The sequence below is a fragment of the Oryza brachyantha genome, chromosome 9, assembly GCF_000231095.2.
Source record: "Oryza brachyantha chromosome 9, ObraRS2, whole genome shotgun sequence".
Taxonomy (NCBI): Eukaryota; Viridiplantae; Streptophyta; class Magnoliopsida; order Poales; family Poaceae; genus Oryza; species Oryza brachyantha.
The window spans coordinates 11,956,632-11,976,392 of record NC_023171.2 but is presented as its reverse complement, the minus strand read 5'-3'; the positions used below and the strand labels follow the sequence as shown (position 1 = coordinate 11,976,392).

General features: G+C 45.8%; 2 protein-coding genes across 3 annotated transcripts; one reads left to right on the top strand and one right to left on the bottom strand.

Moving 5' to 3' along the window:
- The first annotated feature begins 7,920 nt into the window (after positions 1–7,920).
- On the top strand, positions 7,921–13,655 carry LOC102702878 (E3 ubiquitin-protein ligase UPL5). Of its 2 annotated transcripts, none has more exons than XM_015840907.2 (3): positions 7,921–9,936; positions 11,651–12,234; positions 13,196–13,655. In XM_015840907.2, the coding sequence occupies exons 1-3, from the start codon at positions 8,133–8,135 to the stop codon at positions 13,457–13,459; spliced, it is 2,652 nt and encodes an 883-aa protein (XP_015696393.2). In that variant the 5' UTR covers positions 7,921–8,132; the 3' UTR covers positions 13,460–13,655. The 2 variants fall into 2 exon arrangements, with proteins under 2 accessions (XP_015696393.2, XP_040383411.1); XM_040527477.1 differs by having other exon boundaries at positions 8,379–9,936; positions 11,696–12,234.
- A 1,324-nt stretch (positions 13,656–14,979) lies between these two features.
- Positions 14,980–16,123, bottom strand: LOC121055334 (cytochrome c1). The gene is made up of 2 exons (XM_040527591.1): positions 16,006–16,123; positions 14,980–15,807 (listed from the first exon to the last, which is right to left on the bottom strand). Exons 1-2 carry the CDS (start codon positions 16,018–16,020, stop codon positions 15,370–15,372), a joined length of 453 nt encoding a protein of 150 aa, XP_040383525.1. The 5' UTR covers positions 16,021–16,123; the 3' UTR covers positions 14,980–15,369.
- Between the last annotated feature and the right edge of the window lie 3,638 nt (positions 16,124–19,761).

Genomic DNA, 19,761 nt, shown 5'->3' with positions numbered 1-19,761 from the left:
ATAAAAGGAGTTTCCTGGACCTGTAGATCATTACCATTACATGCCTGCCGCCATTGGGGTTTGGATTTGTTACTGTCTTTGCAGGTGTCTATGCTAAAAGGTAAAGAGAGGAAACTATTCATAAAAACGACGGCTTAGTTTAGTTTTGGTTAGGTCTGATAGTAGCCTCTCTCCTTTTTTTTTTTTGCTTTATGTATTAAAGTAATGTCATCATCTTTGACTTTGTTAGATTAAAAGCCTATGGCAATCCGGGCTTGCAGCCAAAAGGTTGGCTTAAAAAACTAATAACAGGATCATTGTTTAGCTTTTTTTTGAAAAAACAAAAAAACATATTTATACATGAAAAATAATTTATGAAAATTTTTTTACATATTGTTAGCAATTTAAAAGTTAAGACTAAAAATACACTACGATGAAAAAACTCTAAATTTAATGTTCAAATATTAAATTTTGGCTTATAAGCAAAAGCAAAACGGAGAAAAGAAGGCCCCGAGTTGAAATTAAATGGTACATCTTGTAGCTTACGACGAGGAAAATCTGCGCATTTATACACTTATATTTACAATCCCTTTGTTTCATATCACTTGGCAATTTTAACCGGCAATTGCTTTAGTTTGACGATTTCGACGAATGAGGTTACTTGTTCAAATTTACCCTTTAAAATATGATATATTAATTAATATCGAGGGCATGATTGTTTGGTTTTAGTATATTTGTAAACAAAAAATAATTTATAAATATTTTTTATGTATGTATTCTTAACTATCTAAAAACCAATGCTAGAAAATAAGCTTTGGTGAAAAAAAAACTTAAAATTAACTCTAAATTTAAGACATACAATTTAAATTTTGACACATAAGCACAAGCAAAAGCAAAAAAGATAGGATTGTGATGGTTTATGTCAAGAAAAAAACAATTAAATATAGACATAAGCTATGTGCACAAGTAGCTGAACATGAGTCTTTTCCCTTAACTTTAGCATTAATATAAACTAGATAAATTCCTCGTGCGTTACTGCGGGAAAACCATGTGATAATATAGTAGATATGCGTTCTAAATTTTTTCTTATCTACTATGCAATTTTTGTGTTTATATATTTTTGCGCTTTTATCAATTATCCATAAGTTATAAATGATTGGGTTGTATACTTGTATAATGTGACTTTTGAGGGTAAGAGGTGCAATCTACATTCTTAATAAATCATTCAAAAGCTAAAGATAATTGAAGTGGTGTGAAGAGATGTAATTTACACCCTTGATGTATTATTCTGAGGCTAAAAATAATCGAGATGATGTGGCTTCACGAGAAAAAAGAATTAATATTAACTATAAGAAAAAAGGGTTATCATACTTGTAATGAAGGTCGTGTTTATTCTAACTAAGGCATCACATCGAGTTACCTACCGCCGTGATGAAGGAAGACTCTACCCAAAACGCACGAATATAATTCCGGTATCTTTGCCCAACCTTCGTTCGATTCATTTATGAAATGATTTCTCTACGCCCAGCAACTAATCCCAGGGTAAAACATAAACACGTAACACCACCTCTTTAACATATATCAAGGTAATGGACCAGTCCTTCGGTCCTTCCAGGAATTTGTCACTTCCTCAGGCGTACTATGTGGTCCGTTTCAGGTTGATGCCAAACGTCGTCCTTCATGAGCGATTGATGTGAGGCAAACATTTCCAATGCTTATGCGCTAAAACTTAAATTTATTTTACAGCATTAGCTTTTATATCGTTAAGAACACATATATTAAAATTTTATTTACAAATTATTTTTATTTGTAAATATGTCGTTTAACTTTTATCATAAAGAAAAACCAAACAATCACCCCTGTTAATAACCCCTGTTAATAGAGGAAAGTGCTCTTCGTCTTTTACTAGTCAAAGAGAGAATACCATAGGATGGACCAATTACAATCGTTGTACCATATAAATTGTGAGATGATGTTTCTATCATTTCCTTTCTTGATGGCATCTCCTGTCACGCCCAGAAATTTACACCAAATTTCTGAACAATAGCATGTATTAAATCTCGGTCCAGGCATCAGCCCGAGTACACACTATGACAAATTAATACACAGTTCCACGGCTTAAAAACAAATAAAAACAAGTATCTATCGAAATGCAGCGGAAAGAGGAAGACAAAACTAGACCATCTAATCTTCAGCTTCAGCTGGCGAAGACGGCTCCACACCACAGGCACTCTCGACGGCGGACTGAACCTTACTTCAACCTTCGGAACAACCTTCTTCTGACACCGGCTCTGGCGCTTGCTCTGGTGGGGGAAAATTAAGCAAGGCTGAGTACAAACCACCGTACTCAACAAGTAACACCCAAGAGAGGGAAAATAATGAATGCAATAGGGTAACAAGGATAGGCTAAGGTTAAATTGCACAAAAGCTGCAGTAATTTAGCAAAACAGTAGATAAAAATAGACGGAAATAAAAGTGAAGTAAACATTTAAAATAGTCATCCACTGTCCAACGTTACACCACGTTGCAACAGGCCCAGACCGCTGTCGAACGTTACACCACGTAGCGACAGGGTCAACCCTCTGTCCAACGTTAAACCACGTTGCGACAGACCCAAACCACTGCCAACGTTACACCACATTGCGCAGGGTCAAACCAATTCCAAGATTAATAAAATTATTAAAGGGGTTCAACTAATCCCAGTGAGTCTGTCGGTTCGCCCAATAACCGCGGGCACGGCTATTCGAATAGTTTTACTCTGCAGAGGTGTACAACTTTACCCACAAGACATGGCTGCCAAGCATGTTACCATGCCCCAACGTATCACCACGATACCTCAGTACGGAAACCATGATAAGACCTTTCACCTAACCCTCCCTAGACAATCGCACCACACTTCAGGTTTCACCCCCTCCTTTACACCAAGTCGGGCAGTCCCCTCTTGTGCCTTGGTAGATCCGGAAGCAGGAGAAGCTTTCGTTACACCACGATTGCCCGTCCATACTCCATCACGCCTACCCTTGCCTGGGTACGTCGAATAGGGACAAGCTAGATTACGAGTCTCACCGTTGCCCATTCTGGCTTGTGGTTAGTACGTGTAAGACCTTCAGGGTTTCCCGAGAACCGGTCCTTAATTGCCATGGGCACGACTCTCAAAACCATGCACCCACAGCCCACCATAAGCAATATTTTAGTTGTATTAAACCACATCGGGAAATGAGTAATGATAACAACCATTGAAGGTGTACCAAAGTGCAACAATAATTAAATAATAATTGGTGAGCTAGTTGAACTAAGCATGGCTAAGCATTGACTAACCCTAATTCTAGTCAAATTAACCCTGGGATGACAATAATAAATGGGAATCAACGGATATATTGGTAATTGCCCAATAGATAAATACAATAAATAGATTTGCATAAAACAATGCATGTTTGAATGTAAAAGCGGGGATTTTATAATCATGGGTTCAATATGATCAAAGAAGGGTGCCACTTGCCTTGCTTAGACCCACGAGGAACTTCGGCGACGACTTCGGGAACGAACGGCGCTGCGACGGGGTCAAAACCTACGACAAACAAGGCAAAACAAACAAAACAGGCTAAAAAACTACTGAAACAGAGAAAGAAACTATTTTTAATGGATTCTTGGCATTTTTCTGGATTTAATGAAACTTGAATGGACCTAAACGGAGACTAGATGGATTACTTATGAATTTTAGAAGTTTTCTGGGTTTTTTAGCTAAACAGAAAAGTCCTAAATCAATTATTGCGCAATTAATGGGGCTGCTGACGTCAGCGAGGAGAGAGGAGCTGACGGCTGACAGGTGGGGACCACCTGTCGGTGAGAGAGAGGGGGCGGTGGGCGGCTGACACGCGGGCCCGGGGAGGAGAGAGAGGAAGGGGCTGGCGGGGAGCGACTGACGGGTGGGTCCCACTCGTCAGCGAGAGAGGACAGAGAGGAGCGAGCAGAGCGCGCGGCTCGCGGCTCGCGGCGCGATGGCGCGGCGGGCGGCGACCGGCGGACGGCGGCGCGGACCGGCGGGTATGCAGCGGACGGCGGCGATTGGCGACGGCGGCCGGGAAGCGAGGACGTCGGCGGCGCGAGCAGCGGCGCCCGAGCGCAGCGCACGACGACGACGGCACGGCGGCACGGCGACGGCTGAGGAGGAAAGGGGAGGTGGCGATGGCGATGACCGGCGGCACGAGGGCATCGACATCAGCGACACCGACCGGCGACCGAAGGGCGACGACGGTGTTGGCGAGGAGGAGGCAGAGACCACGGCGGGGTGGCGCGGCTCGGAGCGGCGGCGGAGCAGAGCGGAGGAGGGAGAGGGCGGCTGAGCGGCGGCGGAGTCGTGCGGAGCGGCCAAGTGGCAGCGATAGAGGAGAGGAGAGACGGCCTCGACGGCGTCGCGGGGCAGCGACGGCCGGCGACGTCTCGACCGCAAAGCGGCGGTTGGTGGTCGGCGGAGGCGAAGGTGGTGGTGGGCGGAGGGGTGACGGCGACGCAAAGATGGTGATTGCGACGAAGTGGGGAACGGCGGCGTGGAGACACGGCCGAGAGGGAGAGGGATCGGGGCGGCGCGGCGGTGGGTCAGCCGGCGGCGCGGGCGCGCACTGGTGTGGGCGGAGGGAGCTTAGTGACGGCGTCGCGAGGGTGACGGTGATGGCGGAGGGTGGTGGACGGCGGTGACGTCGGCAGGGAGGTGGCGAACGACGGCCCCAGGCAGCGTAGCGACGACGAAAGGGAGCAAGTGGCGGCCAGGGTCGGGGAGAAAGAGGAGAGGGGAGGCCGGGGTGGCGGCTGAGCATGGCCGGGGAGAGGAGGAGGAGCGGCGCCGGCGACGAGCGAACGGCGGAGCGCACTTGCGGTCGCACGAAGAAACAGAGGAAGGGAGGAGAGCGGGCTCACCGGGGTGGCGCGGCGACGACGGCCGATGCGATGAGATCGGTCGGTGCCGGGCGACGGTGGCGCGACGGCGCTGCAGAGCGGCGGCGCAACCGGATGCGGCCAGAGAAGCGGGGCGGTGGTTACTCCGGGCAATGGATTTGGCGACGACCGGGGAAAGCAGAGTGGCGGTTGCACCGGCGTGAGGGAGCAGGGCGGCGGTGCACGGCGAGGCATGGCAGCGGCGCAGCACGATGGTGCCGGCGCGGTGGCAAGCAGAGGAGGTTGGATGGACGCACGCAGCGGCACGAGCGCGAGGACGACGCGGCAACGGGCGACGCATCGTGGGTACTCGGGTTGTGCCGTGGCGGTGAGGGGTGCAGGCAGAGGAGGGCGGCGGCATCCGGCGCGGAGGGTGGCGAAGGACGGCGGTCCCGCGGCGGAGATGGCGAGGCGATGGAGACGGCCCCGAGAGGGTGCGTCGGCGGCGGCAAACGGCACGCGCGCGCGACGGCGACACACCCGTCGACGACGGCGGCCGAAGGGGAAGAAAAGGAGGGAAAGGGGAAGGGGATGCTCACCGGCGGCGCGAAGGGCGGCAGCAAGTCGGCGTCGAACGGGGATGGGTGATGACGCGGCTCCGCGACGGCGACCGAGGTGAGGCGCGAGCTCGACTGGCGGCGGCGAGGCAAAGGGCGCAGCGACGGCTCGGGGACGTGATTGGCCGACGGCGTCGAGACGACGGGGCACGGCGGCGGAAGGGACGAAGGGGCGGCGACGAAGCTCGGCGACCACCGGTGGCGACGAAGGCCGGCGGAAGGTCGGCGAAGACGAGGCGGAGGTGATGACGCGGCTGGACGGCGACGACGGGCAGCAGAGGGCGCAATCGCACGTCGGCGGCGAACGGCGGGGCACAGCGGCGGCTTGGTGGCGGAGGGAAAACAGTGGCGACGCGACGGCAGGGAGGGGATTTATAGTGTGGCGGCGACCGGCTAGGGCGGGCGGAGGTTGGAGACCGAGTCGGCGACGACGCGGTCCCGGCGGCGGCAGTTGCGGCGGTGGTTGCAGCGGCGGCGCGGCGGAGAACTCGGGGCGGCGGCGGACTCGGCTGGCGCGACGCGGCGCGGGCGCGGGCTGGCGCGGAGACGGAGTTTCGGTCGCTGACAGGTGGGCCCCACCTGTCAGTGGCGCGAGGGGAGGAGGGAGGCGAGACGGACTTTGCCGCGAGCGCGGGCGAGCGAGCGGGCGAGCTGGCGAGCTGGGCCGGGCGGCCTGGCCGGGAGGAGACGCGCGCGCGGGAGGGGCGGGAGCGGACGGCCGGCTCGGCTGGGCCGGCCGGGCGGGGAAAGGTGGGCCGGCTCGGCTGGGCCGGCCCGGGAAGGAAAAGAAAAAGAAAAAGAAAAAGGAAAAAGAAAGAGGGAGGAAAATTGGACTTCGGCCCAATTTGAGAAGGAAGGGAAAAAGAAAGGAAAAAGGAGGGAAAAAGGAAAACCCCACTTTTGCCGAATTTTAAATTATTTTGTTTGGCCAAATTTTATACTTCTGCAATTTGAATTTAAATCCAGTTAATCGATTTGCGAGCCTCGATTTAATTGAATTAATTCCTTTTAGAGGGATTTTTCCTGAGTTAATTAAGCCAATTGTTATTTACGGATTTCTTTTTACGATTTAGGCTTGGGATAAAACTCCGGGCGTGACATCTCCTTCCAACATGGTATAGGATACCCTCACAAATTTAAGGAAGGAAAACATGATACGAGATACTAGAGCCATAGAGAAAATAATAATATTATTAGTGTTCACTTTAACAACTATCACTCTCTTAGGGTTTATAAGCCATACACAAAACGAGATTGATCATAACACATGGCTTAATAGTGATTAATGTGGATTTATGATAGTTGAGATTAAAGTAACAAATGATTATTTGATTTTGGTGATAACTATTCGAGGTTATAAAATTAACAACTATAGAGTGAAAATTATGTTTTAGAAAAATCAGATAATAAACACCCATATATATAATTTTTACACGAAATGTATCATTTAAAGTTTATGAAGCATTGCAGGTAAAAAATCCCTCATGACATATCAACGCGGTTTAACTTTTTCATAAACTTGAATTTTATTTATTTATTTTTAGATAATATATATGTTTATAATTTAAACACACTATTTAATTATGCGAGAATCGTGCTTAAGATAAGCTAGAAAGTAGCTTAATTACTGGTGAAAAACTAGTTTATCGGATCTAAAACTGAATTTTCCATCTTTTAACTTCTCAAAAACCGAACGCTGTTTAACGGAGCCTGTGACCTCTCTACCTCCCGGGGCTGAAGCCAACAGCACAAACCAACTGTGCCAACGGGGGCGGTGAGCCGGTGATGACACACGGCGCCGCGGGAGGCGGGGCCGCGACGCGAGCACACGACACCCGGCCGCGAGGGGACGCAACGCAACCCGACCGACGAAGCCCACGCGGTGGAGCGCGCAGAGAAAAGGGAAAAAAAATAAAAAGAAGAAAGGGTGTGTTTATATTCTAGAATTTTTTGATCAAAGATATCAGAAGTTTGACTAAATGTTGAAATAAAAAACAAATTACAGATTCCACGAAGGAACTGCGAGATGAACTTTTAAGTCTAATTAATTCATCATTAGCATATGTTGGTCACTATAACACTTATGGCTAATCATAGTCTAATTAGGCTTAAAAGATTTGACACTTGATTTCTTCTGTAACTGCGCAATTAGTTTTTTCCTATCTATATTTAGTACTTTATTTATATATCCAAAGATCTGATGTTATGTTTTTTAGAAAAACTTTTTGGAGACTACTCCCTTCGTTTTATAATATAAGTCTTTATAGTTTTACCTACATTTATATAGATGCTAATAAATCTAAACATATATATAAATTATATATATTTATAAATTGATGAATTTAGATGAGACCGGCTACCACGCAACATAAAACAGTAGTAAATAAAGAAAGCCCCCGAAAGCAGAGGAGTCGCAGCGAAGGTCAGGGAGTGAAAGAGAAAACCTAAAACAAAACGCCAAGGCGGTCGAGAGGAGAATGGCAAGGTGACCCGGCGCGAGAGCTCGGTTGTTTTCGCACTCCCCAACTCCTCTTCCTCGTCGCCGCCTCCTTCTCCCGTGTTCCCCCAAAATTCCTCTCCTAAACCCTCCTCCCCCTCCCCCTCCTCGCCTTCCGGGGGCCCGCGATTCTCGCGCCGGCCGAGGCCGATGGTCCCGATCTAAGCATGTCCGACGCCGACGGCTTCGGTTGCGAGCACCGCCGACCCTCGAAGCGCCGCCGCGACGGGCCTGATCATGCCCTCCCCGCCGCGTTGTCCCGGGAGGTGCTGATGGGCCACCCCGACGACGCCGACCCCGCCGCGGCCGGGGCGGGGTCGTCCTCCGCCTCGTCGTACCCCGGGGCCGTGGCGGCCTCCGCGGCGGCGGCCGCCTCCGCCGCCGCCTCGTCGTCCTCGCACGTCTGGCCCCGCAGGGTCCACTTCTTCGTGCGGGCCACCGACTCGAGGACCATAGCGATGCACGCGGCGTGGGACGACACCGTCGGCGCCGTGCTCGGCCACCTCGCCGAACGGGGGTTCGGCCGCGACCTGCGCCTCGTCTACGCGGGGAGGCAGCTCGCGTCAAAGACCGTTCTCGCTGAGCTCTGCCTCCCGCCGGACTCCACGCTGCACCTCCTTTCCCGGCTCCGATCCACGCCGTACCCTGACGCGTGGCAGCTCGCCTCCTACATCGTCTCCATAGCCTCCATCGCCAGGTCCGACCCCCTCAACAGCGCCGCGGTCAGTGGCCTGGATGATCTCGTCAAGGAATTCATTCTTTGCGCACACCGCGCCAACCAGCGCCAGCGGCATGATCGCGACTCTCCCATCGATGCTCAGGCCATGGGCGATCAAGCGGCGCACTACCTCGAAATTTTCCATGAAGCGGGCGTTCCCTTCGCACTAGTTGGCCTCTACGCCGCTTATCCACATTCTACCATCCACTTCTATGCTGGGAACGCCATCAAATGCTTTCTCACTATGGATCCTTCGGCCTTGCCACCTGATGTGCTGCCGGTCACGGCGCCTCTGCTGCTTGAATTTTGCGGAATGCTCTCTCTTTCTGTGGGCAAGGAGGATGAGCTCTATAGATCATGCCGTTCTATGCTTGCATCAGTGCTCTGCCTGCCATCTGGGCTCCCCGCTTCCTTGAAGTTGAAGTCGCCTTCTAAGCTGATTGAGCAGGTCCTTCCGTTTGCTGAAGAAATAGTGGATGCGGTTATGTATGAACTTGCATCACTGGAGATGACCGTGTCGTCCAAAAACCTTGAGGATCTCTCAAATTTCTTCAAAGTGCTGCGGCAGCAGGCACTCTGTTGGGTTCCCAATGGTGGGCCACTGCCCAAAAACCTGTATAACAGTGAGCGTGACTCATGGGTATGGAAGTTGCATGATATTTCAATGAACTTGTTGAACAGGGTGGATGAGTGCTTGAAGAAATTGGAAATGGATCTATCATTGTCATCGGAGAGCAGGGGGGTCAATGTAAGTCAATCTCGATGGGTTGCCCGGTCACATATGCTGGTCGTGCTGACACAACTAGATTTTATATCGATGATTTATGAGGATTTGGCGCATAACCTGCGGCTTGTGTTGCTGGCACACATAGATCCTCTCAATGCCCTCGTCCGCTTCTCCAAGAGGAATGAGCATCTCCACTGGCTTGTAAAGCACAAAGACCTCCTTTGCTTTGAAGCGAGAAGGAATTTAGTCATGATGATGCTTGCTGAGGGAAAGGATGAATATGGGGAGCTTCACGAGATGTTGATCGACCGTGCACATTTACTGGATGAATCCTTTGGGTACATTATGCAGGCTAAATCCAGTGAGCTTCACAGTGGGCTATTTATGGAGTTTAAGAATGAGGAAGCTACAGGCCCTGGAGTCCTGAGGGAATGGTTCTTCGTGGTATGCCAAGCTCTGTTCAACCCGCAGCAAGTTCTCTTCTCGCCTTGTCCTAGTGATCGAAAGAGGTTCTTCTTGAATGGAAGTAAGTTTCCTCAGTATTAACTTGTCACTTAAAACCCTGTTGTTATGTCGCTACGATTGTACATCTTGAAATAAAAAAATCTGAACTGAATAAGCTGTAGTGGACCTGAGGGTGAATCTCTGTTGGATCCAGTAATTGACAATTTGGTATGCATGGTATAATAGAGAGAAAAAATATCTCAGCATGTGAATTGGTTCAATTAATTTATTAATTTTTATAGTGCAGAGCATATGCTTTCCACCATAATTTTTCATATATGTAGTTCTGCATGACACACATAGTTCAATATGCCCCTGCCAGTGGTTTTAGATTTATGTTGAGCCATTTTCTAATTTTCAACAAAAAAAGTTTAGTGGTGCAAAAAAGTGCACTTCTTTTGAGCAATTTATTGAAACATTCATGTTGGTTTGGAATTTTCGTAGTTTTAATTGTAGCAGATCCTGTCATTCATAGATCGCTACAGTACAGTTTTTGCGCAAATAAAGATCACTTGTTTTGTGCCACCATGCCATCCCATGCACTAGTAGTGTATTACTATTGCTCTGCACTATGCCACTGATTGAACATGCTATATGTTATTGGGTTAATAAACCCAATAAAGGCTTACCTTTGCTTGTCTACTTGGTTTGAATATTGCACTAGTGAGACGACAGATATGACACACTGTTCAACAAATTCTGGCACACTGTTTATCACTTGTATGTTCTGGCCCATAGTAATCTAGAATGCAATGTGTTCTTTGCACATTACTGACAAAAGAATGTGGTGGGTTGTGCAACCGCTGCTAGTCTCCAGTTTATAAGTAGCCAAACCGCACAACAGAGCTGTTCTTGCCAGGGGACCGAGAACTACCCATTCTAGACTTCTGGTGGTGTGACTTGTCACAGTTGTTTCTTTGTAGGTGCCCAACTATGAGGTCACTGGAACTTATCATACCTATGGCAAACTGTCCTTGTTAAATTTCCTTCCATTGTAAGTCCATAGTGAACATGCATGGAATGGGAAATAGTGAACCATTAGTGAGCCATCTGCAATGTATGCACATTCCTCATTGTGGAGAGGCTATGCTAACAGTTTTGTGGATACCATCCTTCCCAACTGGATCAGAAAATTGCAATGGTAAGAAACTTCAAGATGAGAAGTATCACTGCACGACAGTTGTTGGAAATTGCAATCTATCATAGTGGTAAATGAGTTCTGGAAAATGCAGTAAGCCTGTGACACAACTGCCCAACCATAGTCTACCCAACGTGTCTGCTACATGCACAATGGACAAATGGAATATGTTACATTGACATTAAGACGGAATTTCAGTTTATGTTGCTTAACAAAAATACATCTCCAAGCTTCTTTTCGGGAGTACAAGACAAGTTTTCTCCCTTTTCTTGGCCATAATCCCTCATTGATAATCCTAGCTTGGCCGGAGAGATAATGTGACACTGTTAACCTGTTAATTTGAAGGGAGGTGTGTTTCTTTCAAAAAGGGGGAAAAAACCATTGTTGGCACAATGTGCAAATAGTATGTTCTCTTGAAAAGCGTGATGAGAATACCATAATTGTTAGCTTGATAATTTATTCCAGTTCTTTGAGACATTTGCACTTTTATTTAATCGATTCTTTTATATTCATTATCCATGCTACGACTGATGTCTACAAGTATGTTGACTGAATGTTTTGAATGTCTTCTAATTTTTATACTTACTGTATGTTGCAGCATCTGCTGTGGATCCACTGCACCTGAAATACTTCATATTTTCAGGACGAATAATTGGATTAGCATTGATGCATAGAGTGCAAGTGGGAATCACATTGGACAACACATTAGTCTTGCCTCTTGCTGGGAGAAGTATTAAATTGGAAGATATTCGTCAGGCAGACCCTGTCTTGTATAAAAGCTGTAAAGATATTTTAAAGATGGATGCTGCCGTTGTTGATGGTCTTGAACTAACATTTTCCCGAGATGTTCATGAATTAGGGTCTCGAAGGACTATTGAGCTTTGCTCAGGAGGGAAGGATCTCCGTGTAAATATCAGGAATAGAGAGCATTACATTGATCTCCTTATAAAGAATACCTTTGTGGACTCGATATCAGTTCAGTTGACCCATTTCGCGCGGGGATTTAGTGACATTCTAGTTGATCCAGAACTCCGTAAAGTCTTTTTTGACTTTTTGGGTCCAGAAGACTTGGACCGAATGCTAGGGGGAAGGAGCAACACTATAAATCTGGAAGATTGGAAATTACATACCCAATATAATGGCTACAAAGAAAAAGATCGCAACATTATTTGGTTCTGGAAGGTATGTTTTGTAACACTGTACAAATACATTCAACTATGATTTTTTTTCATCTTGTCTATACCATGATATTCTTTGAATACTTCCTCATTCTAAGTACTCAGTTTTCATGGGACACATAAAATCTCTTTTGGCCTTATGGGACACACAATCTAGGGTTTTGAATGTGGGCCATATCGGTTTGATGTCTTTTTGTGTACACTGTCAACAAATTATGAAACCTTAACCTGCAGGATGTCAAATTGTGCCAAAAATATTAGCCATTTTGTCCTATATCCTTGTTCAGGTTATATTGTGGGATTTCCTGGAGTCTTAGTGTCTGAACCTGTAAGCGTCAAATGGAGTAAAATATATTATGTGTTTCTGAAAAGTAAATGAAACTAAGTTAGAAACTTGTGTGTCTGCGTGGTGTTCACATCGAAGCTGTTTCAAGTTGTCCCTTTCATTTCTCACCTCGCTTTGATGGCAGCTGTTACATTTTTTTTTCTCTTTCAGTTTACTGCTCCAGTACTGTTGCTCTCATTGGCACTGTCCCTTATATTGGTTTTACTATTCAGTCTGTCAACTATAGAGACGTGGTTTGTGTCTAACTTAAAGCACCAATAGTTCTTTATCTTCTAGGAGTTGTACTACAACCACTGGTTTCAATTTTATGGAACTTCTGTTACTAGATACAAATTTGGTTACTCCGCGTGAAGGGTAAGACCAATGAAATAATTTTATTCACGTGGTTTAATGTCCATAGCATCTAGAGGGGGTTCCATAATCAAGAGCTAGTGCTGCCAATGTCAAGTGGATCGAGCAAGTAATTAAGTATGGTGGCAAAATGCCAACAGATTGTGCTGCTTTGTATTGCATGCTATTTGTCTAGGATTTCAAGTGAAATTTACTCTGTATCTCACTTATCTAGCAGAGCTATTTTGATTTGACACTTGGTAATAAAGCTTGTTTATACATACTACAGGCTGTTGAGGGCATGTCAATCGAGCAACAGAGGGATCTGTTGTTCTTTTGGACTTCAGTGAAATTCTTACCCCCAGATGGTTTTGGTGGGCTGGCCTCAAAACTGTACATATATAAGGCATCTGAGTCGGCTGACCGTCTCCCATCATCACATACCTGCTTCTACCGGCTCTGCCTCCCGGCTTATCCATCCCTGAAGGTGACGAAAAACCAGCTGCAGAAGATCGCACAAGAGCATGTGAGCTGCAGCTTTGGCACATGGTAGATGCTGCCCTTATGGAATCCAAATTGGTAAATTCTGTACATACCCAAATTAGTGTCCATTTACCTGTCTCAATTGAAACTAGAGATTAAAAGTAATAGGCTTTTCTTGGTTTGTTTTGTATGTATTTGTTCTGTGCCATTTAATCTTAGTATAGGCAGAATCAAAAGAGAGCAGGTTCCTTTCATTCTTCCTCGTTTGTTTGGTGATGGCTTCCATTTTTGTATACTTAGGAGCATTCCCAACAGATAATTCATCCCATCCTATATCTTGAAAATAGAGTATGCATTGGGAAAAAGTTGCTCCAGTAGATACTACATCCAATCTTTTAAAAATAGAGCATCCATCATATTGGAAAGAATAGAACATCCACCATATTAGAAAGAGAAACTTCAAATACCTTCTTTTCACTCCATATCTCAACATCCAATCTTAATAGAAGAGATCAAGAACAACATGAGAGAAAATTGTTGCAAAATATTAAGAAAATATATATGAAGGATGTAATATGGATGTTTTGTTGGAGTACCGATATGAAGAGATGATCTATTTTAGATGGCATATAGATGATTAAATTTGGATGAGCCGCCGGGAATGCTGTAAGAAGTGAAGTGGGGGAATATGCGATTCCATTTGCTGGTATAGTTCACCAGGTACTAATCCAGCAAGAGATGAGCTTAGTTGTACCGTGCTATGCTCACAAGCTCTGGAATCCAGTTAAGGGCTTAAGCCATGTCATAAAGGTCACTGCTATGTGCCTTGGTGGAGCTGGTACGCGTTGACCCTTTCCTCTGATATACTGCATGAGGTCTAGCACAGGTAATCTGCTAATCTTTTTGTGAACCTGGACAAAATCGGCCATTGAAACTTGCAAGTCATGCGTCTACGCTAATGTGGAGTTACAGCATGGGCATGCCTTGCTGCTTAGCACCGGCAGAGATTGGTTGAGCGCCTGAGAATTGACCGAGAAAAGGGTTCACAGGCCTTAATAACCACATTGCCTGAACATCTGAATTCATCCATGTCTTTAGTATATGTTGACACCCGGTGGGACTGGATACCTATAGTTGATTTATTCACCTTTTTTAATGTCTTGGATCTGCCACAGAGATTTCATACGAATTCTCACACAAATTCTCTGGCACATTTCCATTTCCCTCGTTGCTATTTGCCTGGATGGCTTGTGCTGTTGTGCACCTGCTTTCGGAGCCGCATAATTCAGATACGGCATTTGCATTTAACTTTGAACACCCGTGATCTTATCACAAGATTCACAACTCATTGCACGGGATTGGGATACAGTCATGATGATGGTATCCCCTCTATGATCTTACATGATTTTTACAAAAAAAAACAATTTAATTTCTCTAACCCGAATACATCCTTAGAATAGAAAATTTTGTGGGAATCTCGGAGGAAATTAACTATATGGTCGTGAAAATCCCCCAAAATCAACGTATTCCAAAGAAGCCTGGGGAATGTATATGCAACCAGGTTTATCCGAGATCTCGCACACACAAGACTGGAAGAAGATAATAACTCTCAAAACGTTAATCAACACCCATAAACAACACGATGAAACGAGAGCAAAACAGCAAAACACAAACCAAGCAACACGGCGACGACCGACGGAGGCATGTGGGCCCGGGGAGGGCACCACGGCGTCACTGCCGCTGGGCCTCCACCCGCCCTCGAAACCACAACTCTTTTTTTTATTTATGCCATGCCACGTCACGCACCCACGCCACGCACGCACACCTACGAGTCGAGTACTACCGACTCACTCACTACACGCCACACGTACGTACAACTCCATCGACCCGCCGGCGCCGGCGCGCGCGGCCATGGCATGCAAACCCCGGTGTACGACGACGACGACGACGGCGAGCCAGCCAGCCTCCCGCGGCGGGCGCTCACTCGCTGGCCTTCTCGGCCTCCGGCGCGGCCGCCTCCTCCACCGGCGCTGCTGGCGCCTCCTCGGCGGCTGCGGCCTCCGGCTCGGCGGCTGCTGCCGGTGGAGCTGCCTCCTCCTCCTTCGCCTCCTCGGCCGCCGCTGGCTCCGCCTCCTTGGTCTCTGCCTCGGCCTCCTCCTCCTTGGCGGCCTCCGGCTCTGGCTCGGCCGCGGCGGCCGGCTCCGCCTCCTTGACCTCCTCCGCCGCCGGTTCGGCAGCAGCTGGCTCCGGCTCCGGCTCCGGCTCTGCTTCTTTTGTCTCAGCCACCTCGGCCGGCGCAGCCACCTCGGCCTCAGCCTCGGCAGGCGCCGGCGTCTCCTCCTTCGGCGCCTCCACCTCAACGGCGGCGTCCGGCGGCGTCACCTCCACGGGCACCTCCACAGTGGTCGGGGTCTCAACCTGCACATCCGCGCGAGCGACGATCAGCACAGCACATAACCTCGATCCGTCCATGGCGTACACGTAAACGCAGCAACAAACACACGATGATCAATTGATCATTGATCAAACATGAGATCGACCACATACTTTAATTCCTGGCCTAATCAGTAATCACACAGAACTAAACATTTCAAAGATGATCAACAAGTTAATTACCTCTACTGTGGCCATTGATGCCGATGAGGAGTTGCTACTACACCAAGAAGTAGACTGGTTGGAGCTAGAGCTAACTGATCGATCAGTGAAGAACTGCTCTGTCTGTGTGGAGCTTTGCAATGAGATGGAGGGCTATATATAGTGGCCTTGCAAGGGTCAAAATGGGAAAACACAATATGCCCTAAAGATTAAAAAAAAAAGGTTAATCTCAACTTGTAACCCCCATCTCATGCATTTCATGATCAGGAATCTTTGTACATGTACTAGATGTCATGCAAGCATGCAACCAAAAGTTGGCCATGAGTCATGGCACATGGAAAGGGTCCAAAAGGGTGTGGTGTGCAACAGTGCAGGGAGTAGTGTTGTTTATTTCACTACATATCACTAACATGGTGATGGATCAGAGGGATCATATCATCACAGATCCACATATACATGGCATTGCATTGCAAACACACACACACACAGTCACTCACACAGAGTTGTCACAGATGGATCGATCAGTGTGCCAAAGAAGAAAAGGGCCAAGTGAGAGCTGGCCAAGCACAGCACAGCAAGCTAGCCTGGCCACAGTGTCAGTAGCTTGGATTCCTAGCTTTTGAGTTGTACTGCTGCTAACTAAGCTGTGGGTTAAGCTGTTCTTGTAGCTGCTTTTGATCCAGCTGGTGGTGTACATCTCAGTGTTCATGCACGTTCTAGCCTGAGCCACAGATCAGAGAGATTCTGTGTCGATTGATCGAGATCCGTAAAAATTTTTGATCGGGGAGACGGGATCGAATTGATTAGGGTTTGTTTTGTACGAGATTAATTAGTGGAGGCATGAACAGGGGCGGTGTTGTCGGGTTAGCGTGAGGACAATGCAATTGGAACCAGTGAATGTGCACCTGAACAGTGCTGATGTGATTTGGAGAATTCAGCTTAGCTCTCAAGACAGCCACCTATAGGCTGATGGATAGACTTTTTGGGGGTTAGATAAGATCTTTAATTCTGTTTGTTCTGAGATATGGTTGTTACTCTAATCAATGCCTGTTTGGGACATCCCTGAGAATTTTTACAGCAATCATATTGTTTCATGTGAAATGGCTGGATATCAAGGCTTCTTTTTTTGTTTGACAAAAAGGGATAATGGAAGTAACTATGTATTGTTAAAGAGCAATTTTAATATTTTTGAGAAAATACCCAGAGGTGTCAACTTTTATAGTGTAAAATTTGTGTCTCCGGGTACTTATATCCTGAGATACCAAAATTTTGTAGACTTTGGTACATGTAGTTTTTTTTAATAATGGTAAAAATTGACCATTGCTAAAACAAGGACATGTTTTATTTAGATGGTTGAGCGGATTACTGACACACTATCTACTTAATACATAATACATAGATAAATTAAATAGTTTGAGAAATAAACTCAATAAATAGCTTAAAACAAGCAGTGTAAGTAATACAGTAAAAGAAAATCTTTTTAAAGCGTATTTTTTTCAAAGTACGAACAATAAATCCACTTCAATAATCCGATGAATAATTTGAAAAGGACAGGACAGGCAAAACGAGGCCAAGAATGACCCGAGGAGCACTAAAATTGATCCACTATGTTCTTTTCCGGATTCACTATATTTCATTTGAGTACATTTTGAGCCCATTATTCAACATTATTGCAACCAGCATCCTGCGCCTGGTTTAAGTGGTTGCATGTGTGATGCTCGAGAGTTCATCAGCAACAATTATTACAGCAAATGGATGCCTCTATTCAACTTTGGAGTTCGCCTGCCTTGCTTTTAGACGCCTTTATTGAAAAGCCAGCATAGAAATATGCAAGACGATTGTACAGCACCGCAGGAGTAGTTGTCCGTAGATCAACTTTTTTGTCTTGCAAAACCAAAGAAAGAAAAAAAAAAAGGCAAGAGGGATATCATCAGCAAGACAGCGAGATTAGAGCCGTCTGCAGTGGCACATTGCCGTGGCGGGACACAATGCCACATCATTGTCGTCACCGGCAAACAAGCATATATCTAGATGATGCATAATGGCAGAAGCCTCAAGGATGTTTCATTTCATTTATGCCTTTTTTTTTTCCCCTCAATCAATTGATCGGCATAGCCGCATAGCTCAAGTCCAAATTCATTCATATAGCTTGATTTTTTTGGCGTAGGGAGCAAGTTATATAAAAAGAAGAAGCCCACCTAGCAGTCAATGGTTTGAAAAAAAATTAAATCTATTAATCGATTTTGTGAGACGTTGGATTGAAATTAAAGTAACGAAGGAAACCAAATAAATTGGTATGTGTGCAACAACATAGATCTTCGAGCAAATCTAATGGACCAAAAAATTGATTGATAGATTAAAATTTTTTAAGTCATTGACAAACAGTAAACCTGAAAGAAAGAATATAGTTCAATCCAAAAAAAAAATCCAAACTGCTACATAGTTATGTTAGATCATACAGGAAAGTGGATAGGAAATCTTACACGGTGATTTCAAATGTTCAACAGGAACTACTCTTCCTCTGTACTAGCTTTTTTTTTTTCAATTGAATTGTTCAGCAGTACTACTAGTGGTTACAGAGAATACTGAAGCTGGGGCAGCTTTCTTCGGTGCCTGAGAAAAACTGCGTCGTTTTCGTAGCTTTAAACCGTCCATTTGGATGCTGATCGAGATGATGAATGAAGTGTAAAATGATGAGCAGCTTTCGGGGGTAGAGTCCACACCGATCGTCCAACATGCCCAGTAGGATGGCTGATTGGTGCCAAATCACTTCAGAAAAAATATAAACATCGACATGGCCGGCTGTCAGCGTGGGTCCCAGGCCGCCATATCCAGCCGGATCCCCCGTGGCATCGCCTCTCTTTCGGCGGCTTTTCTGCTGGGACGAGCTAATTGCGAGGCTCTTCATTGATTGCTAAGCTAGATTGAGAGCGAATTTTCCACTATAAATATTTGTGTTTTTAATCGAGAGAAGACTAAACTGCACCTTGCGTAATGGGTTGTGCTTCATATTTCGGTTTGAATTAGGTTTAAACGGGACTTCTAGTCTTAAATAATACAACAGTCAAACTCACTTCAAGGTAAGATAGATGATCATCTATATATGAGCTCGATAGATGAGTAACCTCTAAAATGACCATCTCAAGCAAGTTCAATTTTGAAGGTTTTTAATGGATTTAAAAGGGATGAAGGAGATAAGTTTAGGGCTTCACTGCCCCTAGATGGTTTAACTGGATTAAAGCAACACTTTCAATTTTTTTTAGCTAAAGCAATAGGTCTATTTTGTATCCATCTAATTCTATAATTCTTGTTATTTGGATAAGATGTATTAAAACTTTTAAAACTCTAATTATTAATAATATTTAAAATACTTAGTTTGAACACAACATGACAATATATATAGATGAGTCAGAAATAATAATTTAATAAAAACAAACATCTATTTATTATATATATATAAATAATTACAATCAAAGATAGATTTAAATATCGTGGCATTGTCCAAATGACGAAAATTATGAAACTGACGGTGGTAACACTCTCAAATAAATTAGCTATTAATTACCTAAAATGAGCAAAAAAAAGTTAAACTAAATGAAAGAAAAAACAAATCATGGAGTACAGAGATTACATTCCGACCGTTTGATCTCTTGAAAGAACATAATTGACCGGTGCCTTTTCATCCAACCTTTTGTTGCCGCGCCACATTGGTGCTCACAGAATCGGAGGCCACAAAGAACAACGAGGGCATCATTGGAGGCCATGACCCGGAAGCAG

Coding starts and splice junctions, on each gene's coding strand:
- LOC102702878 (XM_015840907.2), top strand. CDS start 8,133: ATGTCCGACGCCGACGGCTTCGGTTGCGAGCACCGCCGACCCTCGAAG. Junction 9,937..11,650: donor GAGGTTCTTCTTGAATGGAA/GTAAGTTTCCTC, acceptor TGTATGTTGCAG/CATCTGCTGTGGATCCACTG. Junction 12,235..13,195: donor ACATTATTTGGTTCTGGAAG/GTATGTTTTGTA, acceptor TACATACTACAG/GCTGTTGAGGGCATGTCAAT.